The 22328-nt window shown below is 34.0% G+C and overlaps 4 protein-coding genes and 1 pseudogene across 10 annotated transcripts; 3 read left to right on the top strand and 2 right to left on the bottom strand.

The window, feature by feature from the left end:
• The first annotated feature begins 5164 nt into the window (after window positions 1-5164).
• Window positions 5165-6735, top strand: LOC126677302 (ABSCISIC ACID-INSENSITIVE 5-like protein 5; annotated as a pseudogene).
• LOC126674527 (uncharacterized protein At4g37920) lies at window positions 5626-9903 on the bottom strand. 4 transcript variants are annotated; one of them, XM_050371085.2, is made up of 7 exons: window positions 9694-9903; window positions 9240-9553; window positions 8971-9139; window positions 8182-8426; window positions 7414-7601; window positions 6987-7153; window positions 5626-6296 (listed from the first exon to the last, which is right to left on the bottom strand). In XM_050371085.2, exons 1-6 carry the CDS (start codon window positions 9806-9808, stop codon window positions 6994-6996), a joined length of 1191 nt encoding a protein of 396 aa, XP_050227042.1. In that variant the 5' UTR covers window positions 9809-9903; the 3' UTR covers window positions 5626-6296; window positions 6987-6993. The 4 variants fall into 4 exon arrangements, with proteins under 4 accessions (XP_050227042.1, XP_050226342.1, XP_050225980.1 ...); XM_050370385.2 differs by having other exon boundaries at window positions 5626-6247; XM_050370023.2 differs by lacking the exon at window positions 5626-6296 and adding an exon at window positions 6323-6602.
• Window positions 9904-9969: 66 nt separating this feature from the next.
• LOC126673686 (pentatricopeptide repeat-containing protein At4g18520, chloroplastic) lies at window positions 9970-12151 on the top strand. Its single transcript, XM_050368296.2, has one exon. The coding sequence runs from the start codon at window positions 10084-10086 to the stop codon at window positions 11929-11931; it is 1848 nt and encodes a 615-aa protein (XP_050224253.1). The 5' UTR covers window positions 9970-10083; the 3' UTR covers window positions 11932-12151.
• Window positions 12152-12534: 383 nt separating this feature from the next.
• Window positions 12535-17592, top strand: LOC126672499 (uncharacterized). 2 transcript variants are annotated; one of them, XM_050367174.1, is made up of 8 exons: window positions 12547-12642; window positions 12956-13074; window positions 13425-14844; window positions 15086-15141; window positions 15262-15495; window positions 15599-15890; window positions 16794-16990; window positions 17319-17592. In XM_050367174.1, the coding sequence occupies exons 3-8, from the start codon at window positions 13543-13545 to the stop codon at window positions 17470-17472; spliced, it is 2235 nt and encodes a 744-aa protein (XP_050223131.1). In that variant the 5' UTR covers window positions 12547-12642; window positions 12956-13074; window positions 13425-13542; the 3' UTR covers window positions 17473-17592. The 2 variants fall into 2 exon arrangements, with proteins under 2 accessions (XP_050222611.1, XP_050223131.1); XM_050366654.2 differs by lacking the exon at window positions 12956-13074 and having other exon boundaries at window positions 12535-12642.
• Window positions 17593-17884: 292 nt separating this feature from the next.
• Window positions 17885-21625, bottom strand: LOC126664937 (tRNA (carboxymethyluridine(34)-5-O)-methyltransferase). Of its 3 annotated transcripts, XM_050357574.2 has the most exons (4): window positions 21432-21625; window positions 20387-20573; window positions 18739-19851; window positions 17885-18497 (listed from the first exon to the last, which is right to left on the bottom strand). In XM_050357574.2, exons 3-4 carry the CDS (start codon window positions 19815-19817, stop codon window positions 18410-18412), a joined length of 1167 nt encoding a protein of 388 aa, XP_050213531.1. In that variant the 5' UTR covers window positions 19818-19851; window positions 20387-20573; window positions 21432-21625; the 3' UTR covers window positions 17885-18409. The 3 variants fall into 3 exon arrangements, with proteins under 3 accessions (XP_050213531.1, XP_055959952.1, XP_050213530.1); XM_056103977.1 differs by lacking the exon at window positions 20387-20573 and having other exon boundaries at window positions 21397-21625; XM_050357573.1 differs by lacking the exon at window positions 20387-20573 and having other exon boundaries at window positions 21432-21624.
• Between the last annotated feature and the right edge of the window lie 703 nt (window positions 21626-22328).

Here is a 22328-nt window from a genome sequence, read left to right as displayed (position 1 = left end):
ATTTGATTTTTGGTGGTTTGTTGTTTGAATTGTTTAAGCTTTGTTTTGGGTGAGAGGAAGAAGAGAGAAGAAAAGGTTAACCACGGCCATTAATGGAGGAAATAAGAAAATAGAAAGAAGAAAAACAATATGTGTCAGATCTATTAAAAAAAAGAAGGGTTAATTCCTAAAAAAATCACGAACTTTAGAAGTTTCATTTTAATCATGACCTTTAAAAGTTGTCATTTAAATGCACGAACTTTCATATTATTTCAAATCTATCACCAAAGTAAAATTCGGTGTATTTTATCTGACTAAAAATTCATAATCCTAGATACTCTAACTGAATGATAATAAGATTTGATGTTGATTAATAACTTGGGTCTTTTATTAATAGTTTAGTGAAGAATTTAGTCAATAAAAATACACTGAAATGATGAATTTGAAACAATATGAAAGTTCGTGCCTTTAAATGGCAACTTTTAAAGGTCATGATTAAAATGAAACTTCGTGTAAAGCTCGTGATTTTTTTAGAAATTAATCCAAAAAAGAATGAAAAAGGACAAGTGGAAGGTTGTGATTAAGTAGGTATGAAATGTAATGTTTTCCCGTTATTAGCTTAAAAAGGTAAAGAAAAAACCAGTATAAGTGTAAGATTTAAGAAGTCTTAGCATTTTTGTAAGAAAGGCCCTTATTTAGCCCAGACCTGTAATTTTCTCATTATTTAATAAAACTTATACAAACAAATAACAAAAACAATAAAGGACCTATTAATTTTTTATAAATAATTTAAATAGAAAAATAACAATCATACGGTTTAAAGCTACTTGATTATAAAACAAATAGCATAAGAAAATTTAGTTTTGTATTTATGCAATATTAATTGCTTTATGTATTGCCAGAAAAATACAAAAATAAATAAACATATAATAAAAAAAAGGTATATCTGTTTAATTTGAATTAATCTTTACTGGAAACAATAAGAATAGATGATAAACATATAGCTAGAACTGTTCTACAGAAACCAAGAACATAACAAAATTCATTAGAATGAAATAACATATTAATTTCTGCATAACAGGCATTTACTTCAATTTATGCACTTACCATCAATTAGTGGATGAAAATAAAATTCATAAACAATAATATATAATGAAAGAAATCCAGGAAGTACCTTTTTGTTATTAGGATCATGAAAGAATTTGCATGAGTCCGTAACACCAAGACTAAGGTTCTAAAATTTGTCACAGAAAACAAAAACACATGTAGACACAGAAACGTTAACCACCAGCGTCACTAACATGTGAAAGAGTCCTTAGCACAAAGGCTAAGAAGAGTTCAAATTTCTGTCGCAGATAACAAAAATAATTGTGGACAAAGGAAAATAATTTAACATCACTATATGGAATGGTAATAGATCACACGTCAAAGTTTATACAGTTTATCAGTAACTGGCGGGACTGGTGAATTGAAGAATGCTAGTTGCTTTGCTTAACTGATCACTTATACATCATACTTGACATTTTATAAATGATGCTGATACATTGTTTGAGGATCACTATCTATCTAAACCATTGAGATTTTACAGAAGTTGAAGATCATATTCAAGTGTGTCTAAAAATACTGTCTGACATTTATTTTTGCTATATATTGTTATAGTTTTTTGTTTGAATTATTATTGTAAGAAATTTTAAATTTTACACATTAAAATAAATAAAGAATTAAGTTAGGCAATAACAAAATGTGATGATCTAACTTTGAACGCCAAAAGGGCATTGAGTAATCTCTGACTCGGTACACAGCTTTGTCTTTCAATACACTGGCTTGATAATTACTCGGAAAGCATCTAAACCAAAATTGTTAACAGACTAAGCTCAAACATTGCAGCACCACTCAAGTAAGAACATAAACTATCGAACATCTTAACAAAAATTACAGCTTTTAACAATATTACTTATAACTTTTTATAAAGCTAGTTGCTTATCTAATCCCACAAAGTAAGACCCCATTAACCTTGAAGTGCAAAATTATTCAGCCAAATTATAATTCCAACAACATACAACTATGAGAAACTATACACATACAATTGAAGATGGAAACATGCATCAAATCTATAAAACCAGATAAGAAGCACAATAAAGAGTTACAAAGATTTGCAAAATAAAAAGCAAGTCTTTTGGTGGTCAGTCGGTTGTTGATCGACGACCGGCAATGGTATTTATCGTTTTAGTTAGATCGGCGGCCAGCGATGTGCTCGGTGGGAATCGAAGTAAAAAAAGTAACCTTTATTTTGAACCGATGGAGTTAAGAGCATCAGTCGAAGAATTACAGTTAGGTGAGAATTGAGTAAGAATTAAAGTTGGAGGAAGCGAGGTTCAGAAATTAAGGAAAAAAGAAAACAAAAAAGCAAAGGGTTAAAATGGATTTTGCAAATTAAATCAGGGTATAATGGTAAAGTTGAACCCAAAATACTGTTCCTGCTACAGTGATTTGGGTTCAACTTTAATGTATTAGATAGATTTTTCTTATTTAATTTTGTTTTTTAGTTACGATAAGAAATATTTATTATCTCCAATTTTTAAGATCAAATTTTAATATTGAAGACTATATTTAGGTTCAACAATAAAAATAAATATATTCAATGAGTGATAAATTTAATTTTTATAATAATTTTTTAACTTAGTTGCACCAAAAATCACTAACTTTCGTGTGTTTTTGGTATTTAACATAATCTTTTCTTCTTGGCAGATTTAACATTAACTTTCAGTTTTTGGCATATTTGTCCACGGTTCCTTTTCCTTTGAAAAATTGTGCTGGTTTATGTAAAACGACGTCGTTTTTCATCCAAAATAGTTCCGTGGACAAATATACAAAAAAATAAAAGTTAATGTTAATTATGCAAAGAAAATAAGATTATGTTAAATATCAAAAACACGCGAAAGTTAGCGATTTTTGGCACAATTAAGCCTTATTTTTTTAATAAAAGTTTGTTTTGTCCTTTTTATAAAGTTTTATTATCTTTTAATGCATCCAAGTTTATTTTCCCTTTCATTATAAAAATAAAAAGGGCTTTAATGTATATTTTAGCTAAATAGTTGTTAATCTGATTTTTAAATTGTTAAGCGATGTACAAATTATGATGTATATTCATGTGTTTCATTCTATATCAAATCTGTAAAAATACATTTTAATTTTCTTTAATTATTTATGATATTAGTTTAATGAAAAATTCTATATTTTAAAAAACATTTATAAGGAGAATTTCAATTATTTACTCTACTTAAATGTGAGAAAGAAAATAATAATAATTTTAATTTATTATAGGGGGATAATAGTAATTATCAAAGTGCCAATCTCAAAGGCAAAGGAAAAGAGAGCAAGCTGGTAATTCTCCATTTCTCCTCCCAAAGTTAGGGGCATCATTGTCACCCAAATAAAAATATGTCAATGTCAATGTCAAATATTGTCATTTAAAAATCTATTTGTTCTAAAAAAAGGACCCCAACCAAGTATGGTGACAAATGACTTGCTCTATTCTTGACCTATACATATATAGCTTTTCATGGACCAAATTTCACATTAGTCCCTCCACATAAATAATACAACCTATTTGTCCTCCCTGGCCAGCCTGCTAGCAAGTAGAATTTTAGGGATTTTATTTTATTTAAGTTTGGTTGGATTTGATTTGATTTGATTTAGAATGCCTTTACATAAAAACTTACTTTAATCATTGAGTAGAGAACAAGATTAAATTTTGCTTCATGTCACATGTTTGGATATTTTGCTTTATGTCATATGTTAGCTACCTCTCATTTCATTATATGCACCATTTGATTTAAACAAAAAATAAAAATTATGTTGGTTCAAATTGAGCGCAATATATGGAAAAATACATTCATGAGGCCCAGAATGTGAACCATATAACCGTGGGCCGGACACCATATTAAACCCAAAACCCTAAGGTAATGGGTTAGGTAATCCATTTCACTTATATATTCCACATTTTACTCATATCTTTCCAATGTGGGATTTCCATCACACTTAATATTCAACAATCTCCCCCTTAAGTGTGATACCCTTTCACATTGGACCGCTCAACTTACCTCGGAACTAGACTCCAACCCTTTCGGGATAGAAGACCCGGAGTCACCAAGTTCCACCCAGCCGAACCGGGCTTTGATACCAATTGTTGGTTCAAATTGAGCGCAATGTATGGGAGAATACATTCATGAGGCCCAGAATGTGAACCATATAACCGTGGGCCGGACACCACATTAAACCCAAAACCCTAAGGTAATGGGTTAGGTAGTCCATTCCACTTATATATTCCACATTCTACTTATATCTTTCCAATGTTGGATTTCCATCACACTTAATATTCAACAAATTAGACGATCAAAATTTATTAATTTTATAAATTTTATAAAGTTCTAATGATATTAATTGTTTGTTTCAATAAAATATCACGAAAATCCATAAAAGAATTAAAAAATACATCATCTTCTAATATATTTTTTTATTCATATGTTAGATGTGTAAGTCTAAATTCATCAAATTTTTTTATGAATGATGAATTATTATAATATTTTATAATCTGATATCATTTCTGTAAATCGTTGAGTTTATATTCAATTCAAATGGTGAAATGTTATAGTTTTAAATCAATATTTTTTTAATTCAAACAATGCTCTAGATGTCTTTGTGTTTGCATGTCATTCACGACAAGCGGGAAGGAGTCAATTACCGAGTCACTAATTAACAAAATGTGAGATTTTTGGAGTAGCAATCAATGCAAAAATAATTAATTAGAAATCTTAATCATATTTGATCCAATGTTTTTTCTGATAATCGGAGAGGGAGAGTGTTTGTGGGAAGAGTTGATCCCATGACCTAGCAATTTGCCAACACTTATACCATTTGAGTTATAACTTATCGGTTGATCCAACATATTCATATTAAAAAAAAAGAATTAAAAACATAATATTTTTCTTAGTGTAATTTTTTTCAAAATATCAGTCTTATTTTTATATTTTCACATTTAACATATTTGCATATGCATTTTCATATTCCAAAACAGAACTTCTAAAAATAGCCCTTGAAAATGAAGAACCCATAAACAACTTGGGCTTATGAAAAAGGCCAGGACTGAAGTACCCGCCATGAATAACGATTTTAACTACCATTTGATAGTGTGCAATGCAACAGAAGTAGGCAGGCAACAAGAAACAAAGAAGAAGCAGAAAAAAGAAAATGTGAAAGAAATGAGCATTTGGGCATTTCGGGTAACTTTCCCTCTCTAAAATCCCCCAGTTTTAGCATCAAAATCAGCTTTCAGTTGAGAATTTTTTTTTATATATTTATTTCTGAATCATCTAAATTTAGCATCTTGGGAATCCACCCATTTCTCCTTGATCGTTTCTAGTCAGTTGAGATTACTTATTAAATAAAACCCATCTTCTTTTTAATCACTCTCACTCCGCTTTAAGTCCACCACCAGATCCCTTCATTATTTGTAGTTACGACAATATTGGGCTACTGGCTTTCTTAATTTCTTGAATGACTCCTTACAACAATGGTGTCGCCTAATCGAGAGTTTCCTTGTAATGTCAGCTTTGATCAGTTAGGAAATATAGGGAAGCCTTTGGGTGCAATTAAATTTGATGAATTTATGAAAAATATGATTTCTGTTGAAGAAGCTCACGTTTTACAAAATGTTAATCCTTCGTCTTCGTGTTCTTCATCCTCATCGACGTCTCCTCTCTTTCTTGGGAATTTCGAGTTGAATAACGGAGGAGCGTTGAGTAAGAAACCTGTCGACGATGTTTGGAAGGAAATCGAGAATTTAAAACACGTAAACCACATGGATAGCCAATCGATTCAACAAAAGCTCAGTGACACTTCACTTGAGGATTTCTTGGTTCGAGCTGGCGTGATCAACATCGGAAATCAAAATGCGATGATTAGTAGTAGTCATCCGCCGCTTATGGCTATAGATCCGATGGGTATGGTTTCTCAACAAGCAGATTGGTTGCAGCTGCCGATGGCAGCTCAGGAGCAGCAGTTGAATTCCGATTTTCATGTATCGGAATCCGTTTATGAGAACCCGGTTATTGATGTTGGATATACTGATGATCAGCTCACTATGACCATCCAATGCCAGCAACAGAGCCGCAAGCAGCTGCTGAAAAGAAACGGCGGTATTCTGACGATATAATGGAGAAGACGATTGAAAGGAGACAGAAACGGATGATCAAGAATCGCGAGTCTGCTGCAAGATCCAGAGCAAGAAAGCAGGTCAATTTTCTTACAGCACGATCCTACACAATTCAAGTAATCGAGTTAATAACTGACAAAATTTGTTTGTTATATTGATAGGCTTATACAAATCGCTTGGAGCATGAAGTGTTTCAGTTGCAGAAAACAAACAGCAGCCTCAAGAAGCTGAAGGTACTATAAACATTTTCTTTATTTTCTTGTGGAAACAATTAAAAGGTGGCAATTAGATCTATAGCTTTTATATGATATTATGGTTTTAGCAGGAACAGGAGATGCTTCAATTGTCTTGTCAAATTCCTACAACCAGATACCAGCTTCGGCGGACGAGCTCAGCTTCATTCTAGCTTCTGTAAATATTAGAAAAAAAGAAGATACCTTCATCAAATTAATATTTCTTCTGCTTTGAATTATTTTCTTCTGCTTTGCTAGTGACCATTTCACAGATTTATACAGTATCAGAATCTGTTATGGGATTTTACATATTCAAATATTCAATTCAGACACCATAGAGGTATACAAAAGTATTGATGGAATAGAGATATGAACTGGGAAAACAACAAGGAACAGGACAGTGTGAACAAGCACTTTCATATAAAACGTGGTATGCATACTAAGGATAAGCCATTTGTACATAAAAATGAGAAGTCTCAGAACATATAATTTACAACCTATGAATAACCCTAATGGTTCACTTTCATGACAACAATTTTGTGGATGCTAAGTAATTGTACCTCTTTATCACATGAAATTGTCTTGAATTAGCTTCTTCAGTTCCTCGAGCTTTTTGATGACGTTCGGATTCAATAGGTCCCTAGCCTCTCGTATTAGAGTGCCTTCCTGACTAGAATTATAAGCATCTACAACAGCCTTTATCCACGTGTGTAGCTTTTCTGGGGTACTACAACAAGAGAAGCATAAATTTATTAAACAAAAATAATCGACATAGCAGATTAACGAAACAATTCTGAGGCAAAGACTTATGTTAAAAGGATCTAGTCTTTATATAAAGAAATCTAGCCTATACATAGAATTCTTCATTTTGCTTAATCATGAAATATGCTAACATAATGATGGCAGCCTTGATACTACACGTTTGGGCGATTTGATATCGTATTATGATAGCTGAAACATGAATAAAAAAGAAATTCGTATTCATACGTGTATAGGCAGTCTACATCCTGTCCTTCAAGTTCATCCCCTGGGGTAAATGCATCTTTTAACGAACATAGTAACTCCTCAGGATCCTCAATTTTAAGGAGATGCTTTAGTATTCTAATATCCTTCGGCACAACTCTCTGCAGATTGCCCACTGCTGTCTTGTATAGATGATACAGTATATCCTTTACCTGCAGCACAGCAAAAAAAAAAAAAACAGAAGTAATAAGATGATTTTTGCTCTTTCCTCACTCTGATATGTTTAGGAATAATAACCTTTTTTTTTCTTGTTTTTTTCATTTATGGATTTTTATGGCTGGGAAATAGGGTAGTACCAATGCCAGGGAGCCACTGAAATAAATATTTATACATTAATTATTAAATGACTTGCAGGCTTTGTTAGCCCAAAGATACAGTATGCACATTCTTTTTGCATCATACTTACACAAGATTTTCATTTAGCTTATGCGTCATTGTTGACGGAGGGGAAAGCATCAGTGATTATGAATCATATTCATTACTGCTTCATAAATTTGACTAATTTCGCATAGCACAACTATGAGATGACTAAATCAACAGAACTCTCCTATAGTCATCTATCGTGGAAACGCTATGTGAGTATGTGACCATATTATTCTTTCAAAAGGCGCAAAAAAAAAAATATTAAATGAAGTTGGAAATTTATCATTTTGATTTAGCACATATTTTCAGCCACATACAGTGCCTTTGTAGTTATCAGGCGTGTCATGTTTTGAGACGGCAATTGCTTACCTCATCTTTTGTCATGTTGGACTCTTTAGCAGCCGACCAAGCTTTTGTGATCATCAAAACCAAAGATGAATCGAGTTGATTTTTGGCAGCTAAGTCATCTATCTTCCTGCAAGCAGCATCTAAAGAGGGAGAATTGACGATATCTTGCAACTTCAACTCTGCAGCTTGCAAAGCTTCCATGCTTTCTGTTGCACTATCATAGGCTTGAACAGCTTCCACACAATCATTTCCGAGCTTTGCCAATGCTTATAACGCATAAATAAGAAATATTGTCAGTACCATACACAAATTTAGAAGTGAAGGCAACTTTAAGATGTGAAGATATTCCCACAATGAAGGATTTCTCCCAAGTCATATCTCATTTAGTAGTGGATCAAAAGAAAGTTACCAAAACATGCCAGCCAAATAAATACTACTACAGGATTCAACTAAGTTACAGGCGATGAACTTGTCAAAATAAGGCATGAAACTATTTTTTTAAAATTGGATAGATGTAGTTTGAGTTCATTGGTAAGCATCGGAATGTCCTTATATATTTTTGCATACTAACCATCTCTCATTTTCACTAATATGTGTTTACAACTAACTCATCTCATTTCTGGATCTATAGAGCAGGCATTGATACACAAAAAATAGGGAGTAGTTTTATGTATCGAGTATAAAATAATAATGAATTCTTAATTACATCAAAGAAGTCTAATCATTGCAATGCAGTCTTATCACAATAATTTCATTTCTATAAATCAAAATAAATCAAAACATCATCAAAAGGGCAGAATTCAGCCTCACCATTTTGTTCAGTTGGATCGTCATGATATGATTGTGCAACAGTAAAAACATGCACAAAAAATTCCTTTGTGAAATCTTTCCTACGCCTAGCAACAACTTCACTAATATTTGAAGGAGCCTTCTTGATCACTTCAATAAGTTCATTATGTCTTTGAACATCTTCATCTATCTGTTGAATAGAATTCCACACATCAACCGATAACAACTTCATCACCATCAACAACAACAAGAAATACAATTTCATCAATCTTGAATTATAATTTTTTTACCTCTCTCAACTTCCTTGCAAACTTGAGCAACTTATGCTTCATTCCAGGATCATTCTCACTGTCAGCTCGTTCTTGGCAACGCTTATAGAAATGAGGCCGAATATTATCCCATTCTTTACTAAAAGCAAGCAATCTTCTCCAATCAGTTGGTGTAGGCTTATCAATCATGAATGTCCCGATAAGCTTATTACATACTTTAACCATGTTCTCATCATCAGAAACTATCAACGGCTCTCCTTTTCTGTCACTAGATACTTCAGTTGCACCACCAGCGAAAGCAGATACATAAAATTTTGGCTGGCTAGTAGCAATAACTGTTAACAAGGTCATAAAGTTCATAGCTTTGATAAATCTCCATGAAAACACAGTAATAAAAATAGAAACTTTGAAGAAAAGATAAAATCTTTGTTAAGTATAAAGAAAACCCAGTTCATAAAGAGAGAATTAGAATTACCTTTGAATTTAGGAGATAAATTAAGATTTGAATATCTAATGAAAGATGGAGATGGAGACTGAGCTCTAAATGATAAAGAGCAACAGTTGTTGAAAGTCACAGAAGCTAACTCCATCTGAAAATTTACCAGCTTCAATTTCACTACACAAATTAGGCTAAGAAAAGGGTTTCAGAGGAAGGTTTTAGACACAGCTTGGGTTTATGTCGATACGATGTCGTATTAAGCTGAAAATGAAAGCAACCAGAAATGACAAATGAGTCATTTTATTGAGTTTAAAACTAAAAAAATTTAGCGCTAAAATTAAAAGGCTCTCAAATATCTGGCTGCCCACCATACCTGAACCTCTGTTTTCGTCTTTGGCTGTGAAAATTTCTGAATTAGTCGAGCAAATGCTATCATTAACGTGTCTGTCATTGGATATTGCTACTTTATTTCACCAACCGTCTCTTGTACAATCTTCAAAACCCAAATTCACTTCAAAAACAATAATCAAGAACCAACCAACAACTACAACAAAAATACATTCCTTCTCTTACAAGAACGATACCCATTCACGAAGAACTTCAAATTTGTGCTATTTAACCAAGTTTGATTCATACCCAGATGCTGATTCGCTGGATGCACAATGCTCAACTGGTTCTACTAATTACAGTCTGCTTGCGCTTTGGCTTCGGTCCTGTTATAGCGTAAAGGATGTAAAAAGAGTGCACGCGGTTGTTTTAAAGTGTTTGAAGAATTCTAGTACTTATGTAAATAACAATTTGATTAGCAGGTATGTGAAACTAGGGGAATTAAATGAGGCGCGGAAGGTGTTTGATGAAATGCCTGAACGAAATGTTGTTAGTTGGACTGCTATGATTAATGGGTATGTTGGTTTTGGGTTGGATGATGAAGCTTTGAGGTTGTTTAGTGAGTTTGTAGATAGTGGGATTGCAGGGAATAGTAGGACTTTTGTGTGTGTGCTGAATTTGTGCGGTAAAAGGTGTGATTTTAAGCTCGGGAGTCAAATACATGCCTGTGTTGTAAAGGGTAAATGGAGGAATTTAATTTTGGATAGTGCTATTGTTTCGTTTTATGCTCAATGTGGCGACTTGAAAAGCGCCTTTTTTATTTTTGATCGGATGATGGAAAAGGATGTGGTTTGTTGGACAAGCTTGGTTAGTGCTTGCTCGCAACAGGGACATGCAGAGGAGGCTTTTAGGATGTTTTCGCAAATGCTGAGTGATGGATTTTCGCCTAATGAGTTTACGGTATGTGCAGTTTTAAAGGCTTGTGGAGAAAAGAAGGTGTTAAAGTTTGGGAGACAATTACATGGTGCCATAGTTAAGAGGATGTATAAACATGATATTTTTATCGGAAGCGCTTTAGTGGATATGTATGCGAAATGTGGGGAGATGATAGATTCTAGAAAAGTGTTTATTGGAATGAGGAATAGAAATACGGTTACATGGACTTCTATTATAGCAGGGTATGCTAGGCAAGGGCTTGGTGAAGAAGCCTTATGTCTCTTTCGAGTGATGAAGAGACGGAAGATTATTTCTAACAATTTTACTGTTGTGAGCGTTCTTAGGGCCTGCGGCTCAATCTCAGCTTCACTTACCGGGAAAGAAGTTCATGCACAAATTATCAAGAATGGGGTTCAATCAAATGTGTATTTAGGAAGCACTCTTGTGTGGTTCTACTGCAAATGTGGGGAGTTTGATGTTGCTTCAAAGGTCCTTGAACAGATGCCATTTAAGAATGTTGTATCGTGGACTGCCATGATTTCTGGTTGTGCAGGTCTCGGGTATGAATCTGAAGCTCTCGAGTTTTTGAAAGAAATGATGGAGGAAGGCGTAGAACCTAATGAATATACATATTCATCAGCTCTAAAAGCTTGTGCTAATCTTGAAACTGTTCTACAAGGAAAATTGATTCACTCATTTGCCAATAAGACCCCTGCCTCATCCAATGTGTTCGTCGGCAGTGCCTTAATATACATGTATTCCAAATGCGGACATTTATCAGATGCAATTCAAGTTTTCGACAGCATGCCAGAGCGGAACTTAATTGCGTGGAAGACGATGATTTTGAGTTACGCAAGGAACGGATTCTGCCGAGAGGCTTTAAAGCTTATGTATCGTATGGAGGCAGAGGGCATTGAAGTGGATAATTACATCTATACTTCAGTGATGAGTTCATGTGGTGATGTAGATTGGAATGCAGAGTCTTCATCCGAGTATTGTTTGCGGTCTTAGTAAACTGCATTTGCAGTTTACGGGCATTATTGTAAACTTGTACTAATATTTTTGTCTTCGGGAGAGATGAGGAGGAAACAAATATTTTGAAGTTAGATAAACACTCCCATTTGTAGGAAATTGATGTAAATAATAATGGAAATATAATTTGTAGGAGGATTTATAGTCCATTTGGTACCAAAACTTTTCCAAACTATGAATTTAGTTTTTTTCTGTTACACATATCAATATACAAATCATAATTTATTAAAATTATTTTTGAATACACATCACGGTATATCACATTTTAAGACCATATGGTGTCGCATCAGCCCATTATTTTCCGACATGGCACTGATGTGACGGTACATGATTTAATATAGAATATGACTTTATGTAGATTAAAAAAATACTTTTGTTATTTGTGAAGGTTTTTAATTTATTGAAATGTCATTGGAAATAGAGTAAAATTAAATGTAGAGATATTGGATGTAGTAAAATAAAAATAGAGGAATGTTATTGTTTGTAGTACATTATTAAAAGGACCATGATGGAAGAGAAGGAAGTTGAGGGACTGTGAGCGCAAATTAGCCAGATTAATTTCCTTTTATCAACCCACGGACTTCCCGCTTCTTCCTCTGTGAAATGAAATAAGAAGAAGAATCCACATAACGATCCTTTGCTCTTTCAATTCAATCCGAAAGTCATTTGCTATATCTTTAGATCCGGCTGGTAAGCTACTCGATTTTTGTTATTATTTTAATCTCATTTTGTTTAATTTTAGTTTTATGAAAAACACGCAAAATAGTAGCAATAGTAATAATCAAGAATTAGTGAAATCAATGTTTGTTTTAGTTGACCTGATTTGTTCTGTGCTAATTGAGAATTATAGAATTTTCTTTATTTTATATATTTCTTTGGTCAATTAGATCATCTTTCTTGGCTTGGCGTGCTATTTTCAGTTAGTGGTTCACAAATTTGTCTTTTAATCCATGCCTTATTGGAAAAACCTAATAATGAAGTTATTTTTTCTTGTTTGTACTAGTCTTCTTGTTGACTGGAACAACAAGTAGTTTGATCATGACTAAGACCGATAACTGATGCAATTGCGATCCAGGATCTCCAATTGATCAATATGAGAGGTTTATCAGAAAATCATTAGAGGTTTAGTAGAGTTTTAAATTTGTCGAATGTTCATATTTTTCTTTTTGTTGTATTTTGCCTTTTCATTTCCTTCACCCCCTTTGGATAATATTATGTCCTTTTAGGCTGAAATTGATGTTGTTGCATTGAACTTGGTTGAATGTGTTGGTATTCACTTATCACCTTTGATCTATCGCTGTACAACTTCCAATCTAGTGTCTGAATTCTGAATGCTATTTTGCTTACTGCATTTTGCATGACCAATCAATAATTATCACATGATTAAAATAATCTTGCTTTGTGTTTGAAGTTTGAACTTGACTTATTTTTTTAGATATTTATTGTTTAAACTTTCGTTTTCACTTCTTCAGGTTTCTAATATTCTTGTATTGATCTTTTTGGAGTAAGGGGATTTATTTGTTTGGGAAATGCTTTGTTGAGCTTTATTCAAGAGTATATGTTGGTATTGTTGTGGAAAAAGAGGTATTAATGGAGAAAAATAATACAAGTGATTCTCCAAGTTCTGAAAAGCTAGGGCAGTCTGTTGTGGATGTTCAGAAAAATGATCAGAAGGACCAGTCGGAGGAAGTAAAATCTATAAATATTAGCGAGGATGATTCTGAAATGGCTAAGGATAATGATAAATTTTATAGTGGTGAAAATGTTGACAATGATTATGGCTTGCTGCTTAAAAGTGAAGGAGATGTATCGCATGATAGTGTTAACAATAACATTAGCAGGATGGATGAGGGTGGGGATGTTTCTAAAATTGAAGGAGATAACATGAACAATTTCATTTTGCAACAAGTTGGCCTGAGTGACGAAGTAGATGAGGTAAAGAGTCTTGACCGCAAACCTGAAGGAGGGAAGCAAACTCCAGGTGAACTATCTGGTGATGTGGAGAAGAAGAATCCTATTTTTGGTGGCACAGAGGTCCCTGTGGTTGAAGCTAGCAGGACTACATCTTCGCATTCTGCAGATGCTGATCAGGAAACCGATGGATCTGCTAGGCCTGAGAAGGCTATGACTTTTCGGGACTATGTCAAGAATAAAGGTGTAGTTGCTGTCACTGGTTTTTTGCATGTCCTCTCTGGGAAAAAAGATGGAATTGAGCCGTTTCCTTCTGATGAAGACAAGGGGTCTTCAGATTTTGCAAATGATAGAGAAACTGCAGATGTTTCCCAAAAGCCAGGAGATAAATCTGCATGGAATCCTCTTAGCTATATTATGGCTTCTCGTAATGCTGATGTAGAAGACAGGGCTGAACAAGGGGTGGAACGCGTTGAAGAACCACCAGAACCGATGGTCATGAAAGGAAGAATAATACTGTATACACGGTTAGGATGTCAAAACTGTAAGGATGTTAGACTATTTTTGTACCATAAAAGGCTTAGATATGTTGAAATTAATATTGATGTATATCCTAGTAGAAAGCAAGAGCTAGAAAAGTTTACTGGGTCTTCTGCTGTTCCTAAAGTATTTTTTAATGAGGTTGTGATCGGAGGGTTGAGTGAGCTTAAGGGCTTGGATGAGTCTGGTAAACTTCAAGAGAAGATTGATTATTTAATTACTGAAGCACCAGGACATGAGGCTCCTCTGCCGCCACTTTCTGGTGAAGATGATGTGTCAACTAGCGGGTCTTTTGATGAATTAGCTCTTATTGTGCGGAAAATGAAAGAAACCATAGTTGTTAAGGATCGGTTTTACAAAATGCGAAGGTTCACCGGCTGCTTTCTAGGTTCAGAGGCTATAGAATTCTTATCAGAAGACCAGTACTTGGAGAGGGAAGACGTATGTTTTGTTTCTTTTTTTGTTTTGAAGGCGTATGTTTTGTTTCTTTTTTTGTTTTTCGTATTTGAGACATCTTTAGCACAAAAGCTTGCTAGTTTTTTGAAAGTAGCAAATTTTTAAGTCTCATTGTTTGGTCTGCTTGGCATAAAGGGCCAATTGCTTTACGCATCTGCTTAAAGATGTTTGAAATATTGAGATGTGATATTATTCTTATGTTTTTTCTTGTCCTTGTTCTGAACAGGCCATCGAATTTGGACGAAAGCTAGCTAGCAAACTTTTTTTCCGACATGTTCTTGAGTGAGTTCCTTAAAAAATACTCAAAGTTCTTACTTTATGTTTTTAAAATTATATACTTATACAATATCTTGATTGATTACTTTTTGCTACTTTTGTGTTTTGTGATTACTAAAACTATAGTGAAAATCTCTTTGAGGATGGTAACCACTTGTACTGGTTTTTGGATGATGATCCGATCGTGTCATCTCAATGTCACAACATTCCTGTGGGTATAATTGAGGCCAAGCCTAAACCCATAACAGAAATTGCATCGAGACTCAGATTTGTATTTTTTGCAATAAATGAAGCCTACACATCGGAAGATGGAAAGCATATTGACTACAGAAGTATTCATGGAAGTGAAGAATTTGCAAGGTTTGATGCATTTTCTTTCTCTAAAATTGATCGGTACTTTGGTAGCATTATGAATGTTTCTTTATCCAGTATGCTATCTCTATTGACGGAGGCGTATTTGTAGATACTTGAGGATAATTCAAGAGCTCCAAAGGGTGGAATTTCATGATTTACCAAGGGAAGAGAAGCTTGCTTTCTTTATTAATCTCCACAATCTAATGGTCATTCATGCAATATTAGTTTTAGGCTACCCAAATGGTGCTTTGGAACGAAGGAAGTTTTTTGGAGACTTCAAGTATGTAATTGGTGGGTGTACATTCTCACTTTCAGCTATCCAAAATGGCATTTTGAGGGCCAACCAGCGACCACCATACAATCTAATGAAACCATTTGGTGTGAATGATAAACGTTGCAAGGTATATCTGTTTATTTTTCTCGAATGTTAAAGTTAAGAGTCTAGCATTTTCTTGATTTATGTTTATTTATATGCATAATACATGGATAGGTTACTGCCACAAGCAGTGGCAGAAGTTTTTGTTGGCTATGTTTTCTGGCAGTGCCTTTTTTCTCTGTTTTCTGTTTCTTTTCTTTTTGTTTGTTGTGGGCCCGTGGCTGGGGATAAGAGGGGTAACAGGATGTTGGTTATACTTCCTCTGCAAACTTTAGACACATTCATGAAATATCGTGTAATGAATCATTGTATTTTATTTGATGTGGAAAAGCTGACTTTAGCAATACTTTCATGGGAAGGAAACAGGAATCGCCCTTTGTTAAAGGTCATAATTATGAACATTGATTTATTTGGCATTAGTAGTTCCCTGTTCTGTTAGCAATAAGCAACAGCGGTAGTTTTATTTTTCCATACTACATGAATTCAATTTTAACCTATTTGTCCAGTCTAATTATTATTTCATATATTGGAAGCATTAAAATTTAACATAAGCGGAAAAGCAAAGGACTCATAGAGTCGGGCTAAGATCTGGTCAGACTAAGATCTTTTATTTAAGTTTCGTCTTTGACTGAAAACTAGTACCTGGTCTTGATTAATAAATCTACGGTACCTCATAAGTAAATTATTCATGGGACCATTGTTTTTATCTTCTTTTAATACGTGCTTTATTCACATTATCTTAGTATTGGTGGATAAAGGCTTATGTTGTGACTTAAATGTCTTCTTTTTCCATAATCCATCATGTAATATTTAGCCATTATAGTTTTGCTCTTTTACTTGGGGAGAAAAGGGCTATCCAATAGGTTACACAGACATGAAAAAGTTTCGAATTATAGTTATCTCATACTCGATTCGTATTCTTTATCAGGCAGCTCTTCCCTATCCGGAGCCTCTAATTCACTTTGCACTTGTTAATGGTACTCGTTCTGGACCTGCACTTAAGTGCTACTCACCTGGAAATGTTGACAAAGAGTTGTTGGAAGCAGCCCGCTGTTTCCTAAGAGGTGGAGGGCTTGTCATTGATGTGAATGCCAAGGTTGCACATGTCAGCAAGATCCTTAAATGGTAAGTTCTTTCGCAGGATATGCAGTTCTTCTGTTTTCTGGATTACCATGTTAAAACGGGACATTTCTGGTATTTAACCGAATTAACTGACTGAACCAAATCAAAAAAGTTAGTTTGGTTTAGTTAATTTGGTTTGGTTATTGTTGTGAATTCTCAAAAGTTTGTATATATTTTGGCTAAGGTTCAGTGAAGAGAAATTAGAGAATTCGAATTTGGTTAATTTCATTCAGGAGTGTTTATGTAAATGAAAGTGTATTAGGAGTGTTTTTCTCAGAAAACTGTACAAGTATTGCTTGAGATTAATGCTATGTCCTTATGTGATGTGCAGGTTTAGCATGGATTTCGGCAAGAATGAGGTAGAGGTACTGAAGCATGCATCAAACTACCTGGAGCCTACCAACTCTGAATTATTGCTGGAGTTACTCGCCAATGGTCAATTAAAGGTGCAGTACCAGACTTATGATTGGGGTTTGAACTTGTAGCCTTAGTTTTGGCTTTTCTTGTAAACTGTGTAGATTTTTACAATTCCCTTCACACAAAATTCATTACCCAATGAGGAAATTTCAATATATTTTGAAAAAAATGGCAAATTACTATCTGAATGTCTAGTTTTATCGTTGTTAACTTATAATTGCTTTGTGCTTTCTTTGATTTTGAGCAGGTCTTTTTTGATAGCATTTTATATGTAACTATTACATTAAGATTAATTTCATGTTCAAAACTGAAGAGTCATAGCTTATAATTTGATGTCCACATTAGCATTTTTTCCAATTAGAAAATTGCTCGGTGTTCTAAATTGTAAAAAAATTGATAATTCATGTTTAACATTGACAAGATTTAAAAGTCATATTGTTATCTTGAGAAAATACATAAACAACTACCTGATGTAATATATTATACAAACACAACTTCTATTGACATGGCGATACAAATGTGCCTGGATAGCCTTCTTTATCATAATCAATTCAACAGAAAACATAAACACTGAACTAACCAACGCACAAAATATAAATAAAGGCCAAAAAAAATACTAAAAAGGAACAAGGGAGAAAAAAAAAGGATGACTAGGAGTATCATTGTATTTTTAAGCATCGATCATTTGAATTCAATTCAACTCAAACATTCATGCCAACAACTCCACTTGCTAACTAATCACCTTCATAGAAACATCAAATCTACCAATATAGGTGGTGAGGCTGCCTGTAACTTGTTTTCAATGTGCGGATTGGGTTGTACACAACAGAAGCACAACAACACTATGAGGATAGACGAGGACCTCCTTTCAGGAAAGCATGTGGACAAAGCCCAGAACACTCTATCGAGCATGCTTGTCAGACTTCATCACCACTAAATCATTCCATGATGCGAAGAGCCGGAACTGAAAGCATTCCTCGTTTCCCTCGTCGGTTCCGCAGTTTTTCATGAAGTTTTCTCAAGAATGATACACCAGTTTGATTTGTCAAAAAATCGATCAACTACTACTGCATCCTTCATTCCAGTTACTAACCTGTAGAAGTTATATAAAACAAGCAAAGCTAGAAGGATTATTTTATGAAACATACCCAAAAATAAAGAGAAAAGCTCAAAAGGATTTCTAACCAAAAGCAGGAATTGGCAAAGCTAATTAAACCGCCAGAGAATAAAAAACACAGAAATAGGTCAATGATATGAAATTGAATGGATCAAAAATTACATGTTGCAAAGTTAGAAAAACATCAATAACGACAAACTCTCTGTTCAAAGCATACCTTTCAAGTTCACCTTCACTGAAGACATGGTAGTATCTGTTATACACTACAGCTCCCTTTTTATCATCTTTTTTCGCCAGACCACTAGCGAGAGCCCCCGCAGAGGCACCACTGATTTCTGCACGATGATATGGTAAATGCCAAGGGACGAAATATTCCTGCTGATTTTTTGCATTTCTTTCATTTTCATCAACTGCGAAATTATTTTCAGTTACATCCATATTTTTCGTGAAGTTGCCATCTGCATTCTCCTCTGAATCTCTAATATGCTCTTTGAAAATATTCTCCTCTGTTTCTGATATGCTTTCCAAAGTGACGGCTGAAGGGCTTCGGACCCGAGGGCTGCCTGCGCCTATCCACTCTTCGACATACTTTTGGGATAGCGGAGTCCATTTGGCAACCAAAGATCCATCTTCCTGTTCTACAGCCCAAACAGTTATCAGTACCAGACCACCCTTTCTGACAACTCGGACTAATTCCTCAATAGCCTTCTTCCTCCTACTCTCTGTACTCAAGTGATGTAATACAGCTATGGAAATCGCAGCGTCCGCAAAACCAGTTCGATAAGCAAGATTAACTGCATCCCCAACAAAAACTTCATGTCCTCTCTCTGCACAAATTTTAATAAGCGATGCACTTATATCGCATCCTATAAAATAGCAATTAGGATTTAAACCCAAGTATTTCCCATTTCCACATCCCGCATCCAATATGAGAGATCCCGAAGGCAAAGAATTCAAAAAGGTTGCAACCTTTGGCCACTTAGCAAACCTAGTTGAACTAAAGTGGGGTGCAATAGCATCATAAACATGATGCACATACTTCTTTTCAATTTCAGGGGTGTATTGGACACTTGAAGATGAGCACTTCTGTTCTTCATCTACTGATGACAATTGCTGGATATGAGATTCTCCATCAGATGCAAGATTACACAAGCCAGAAGAACCTTTAACTTTGATTTCTCTCATAGCTTTAAAAATTCTAAATTGCCAGAGACTACCAATTCCAAGAAGGGATCGAGCAAAGGTTTGCCTAGAAGTTTCACTGAATCTACTTTCTCTTAGAACATCAAAGATCATCAGCTCACGGCAAACATTCTAGGAAGAAGCAATACTGCACAAGGACAAAAGTTTGAAGTTATTGTATGACTACAATGGCACAAAGAATGACACTAATCGCATAGGTTGAACTTTACAAACCCTCCTCAACCACGCTCTACCCTCAATGCAAACATAGTGTTAAAAATAGATCTCATCTTATGATCCAATGAAAGAAAAGGTGGGAAATCTGGAAGATATGCTAATGTACTAAAAGTAAGTCAAACTAATCACAAAATCAGTTAGAATTGGGAGTCCCAGCTAGCAAAATACTATAGGAAAAAGAAGCCTGCTAATATTCCAAAAAATTGATAGATCAGCATAAAAAAAAACATTTTATGCTACCATTTCCCAGTCGTATTTATTATAAAAAATCTTATCTTTTAAGATTTTATAGATAATATACAATGAATCTAAAGCTTAAATCAAAAAATCAGTTAGTAAAAAATTAGTCAACAACAAATTCAAATATACATTAAATTATTAAGTAAATCAGAATAACATACACAAACTTTACAAAATGAATTAACATTTATAAGAACGGAACTCACCTAATTGCATAGAACTGACGTTTTCTTGTGGATTATTGTGCAAGTACTAATAGCAATTAGCACGGTGCCAATATTAGCAGATGACTAGATGGCAGACGGGTTTTCTATTGTGCAGGTACTAATAACAATTAGCACTGAGCTTGTTTTCTATTGGTTTTAACTTGACACGGAGTATTAAAAGAGTTGACTAAAAAAAGGGGCAAAAATTCAGACTTTTGCCAAACCGGATTAAAAACACCCCATGATTAAAAAAAAAAGCAAATTACATTTAGGTTCCTGAGTTATTCCATAATTAACAGTTTGGTATCTTTTGTTTCAAAAGTATACTTAATGGTCCTTCAGTTTTATTTCTCTTAACTAAAAAACACTTCCGTTAATTTGCGGGACTAAACGGAAGTTAAATGAGGTATCAAATCGTTTAAAAGTGAGGTATTAAATCATTTAATAAAATTAAAAGTGAGACCAAATCGTTTACGAAATTAAAAATGGGGTTCCAAATCGTTTGAAAATAAATGTCGAAATTAACGGAAGGGTCTAATAACTAACGGAATTGAAACTGAGGTACCAAATTGTTAATTATAATATACCTCAGGAACCTCAAAGTAATTTGCTCTTAAAAAAATAGAGTGGGATAACTAATTAATTATAATTAAACCTTATTATTCAAAACCCAAATATCCTTAACTAATCCTAATTATCACTAATTAACCACAATTAACCCTTATAATTTTAACCTCCTTCTTCAAGAAAAGAGCAGCAACACCGGCGGAGAAGCAGCACCGGTGGAGAAGAAACGGGATTGGAAAAACAACAAGCATCAGAATGCAAAGTTAATTTTAAAAGAAAATTATATTGCAAAATGAAAAATGGCAGAAAATGAACTGGAAATCATTAATATTAAAATGGAAAGAAAAGAATCCATAACAAGAAATTGCAATTTGAACAAACCCAACGCAAACCAATACCGAAATTACAAAATGTTAAGAATTAAAGAGGGAACAATGATTTACATGAACACAAGGAGAAGACAGATCTAAGCACCAACCTCAACAAGAACACGAAGATTAACTCTATCATTAAGCATTAGCAGCAAAAAGAATAGACGACGATGAGGCGATGGCAGAGACGATTGGAACAGCGACGGAGGAGCAGAGGCGGTGCCGGAGATGGAGAAGAAGAAACCGAACGGCGGAGGCGGAAAATGAAGAAGAAGATGTGTTGATTTGGGTATGTAGGTTTAAGTGGAAAAAATTTCTAAACGGTTCCTGATGTTTTTCAAAAAGTTAATATAATATTTGAACTTTTAAAATTATAAAAAATAATTAAAATCTGAAAATCTTTAAATGTCAATTTGAATAACAAAACAAAAATAAGGAGTCTTGTTAAATTTGTTCCTATCCTAATAAAAGAGTGTTTTTCACTTTTTAACGTAAGAGTGATGCAGGGTGTTTTTTATACAAAATGGCAAAAATTTAAAAAATTATCCTTTTTTTTTACAATTGGCTTTTTAATATTTTGTACAAAGTTGAGAGGGTGGTTTTATAAATAAAGGATCGATTCACCTCCTCAACTTGGCACGAAATATTAAATAAGTCATTTTTGAACAAAAAGAGTCAAACAGACCCGTAGCTTGTCATTTTCATATTAAAAAATCTTTCGTCTATTCTCATCTCTCTCCATTTTTTTTGTTAGAGAGGTGAAATTAATATGAAATGACAAGCCAGCTATGAGTTTATTTGACCCTTTTTACTTAAAAATGACTCATTTAATATTTGTCGCCAAGTTGATTGGATGAATTGAACCTTTATTTGTGGTTTTATTATACAATGACTAAATGGCAGATGGGCTCCAATGCATTGAAATAGTAATTTAAATTAGAGATCCCTTGACTCTGTTTTCTGTCATTATAATCTTTATTTAATCTAGGCTAAATAAATAAAAA

This window comes from Mercurialis annua, linkage group LG1-X (genome assembly GCF_937616625.2).
Source record: "Mercurialis annua linkage group LG1-X, ddMerAnnu1.2, whole genome shotgun sequence".
NCBI classification, from domain to species: Eukaryota; Viridiplantae; Streptophyta; class Magnoliopsida; order Malpighiales; family Euphorbiaceae; genus Mercurialis; species Mercurialis annua.
This window is presented reverse-complemented; position numbering and strand designations above follow the sequence as displayed.

Excerpts from the sequence above, each read along its gene's own strand:
- LOC126664937 (XM_056103977.1), bottom strand. The coding sequence starts at position 19,817 with ATGATCTTTGATGTTCTAAGAGAAAGTAGATTCAGTGAAACTTCTAGG. Across the intron at positions 18,498-18,738 it reads AGTGAAGGTGAACTTGAAAG|GTTAGTAACTGGAATGAAGG; the intron begins GTATGCTTTGAA and ends TAACTTCTACAG.
- LOC126674527 (XM_050371085.2), bottom strand. The coding sequence starts at position 9,808 with ATGGAGTTAGCTTCTGTGACTTTCAACAACTGTTGCTCTTTATCATTT. Across the intron at positions 9,554-9,693 it reads TTTATCTCCTAAATTCAAAG|TTATTGCTACTAGCCAGCCA; the intron begins GTAATTCTAATT and ends CCTTGTTAACAG. Across the intron at positions 7,154-7,413 it reads GATGTAGACTGCCTATACAC|TACCCCAGAAAAGCTACACA; the intron begins GTATGAATACGA and ends CTCTTGTTGTAG.
- LOC126672499 (XM_050366654.2), top strand. The coding sequence starts at position 13,543 with ATGGAGAAAAATAATACAAGTGATTCTCCAAGTTCTGAAAAGCTAGGG. Across the intron at positions 15,142-15,261 it reads TTTTTCCGACATGTTCTTGA|TGAAAATCTCTTTGAGGATG; the intron begins GTGAGTTCCTTA and ends CTAAAACTATAG. Across the intron at positions 15,496-15,598 it reads GGAAGTGAAGAATTTGCAAG|ATACTTGAGGATAATTCAAG; the intron begins GTTTGATGCATT and ends GCGTATTTGTAG.
- LOC126673686 (XM_050368296.2), top strand. The coding sequence starts at position 10,084 with ATGCTATCATTAACGTGTCTGTCATTGGATATTGCTACTTTATTTCAC.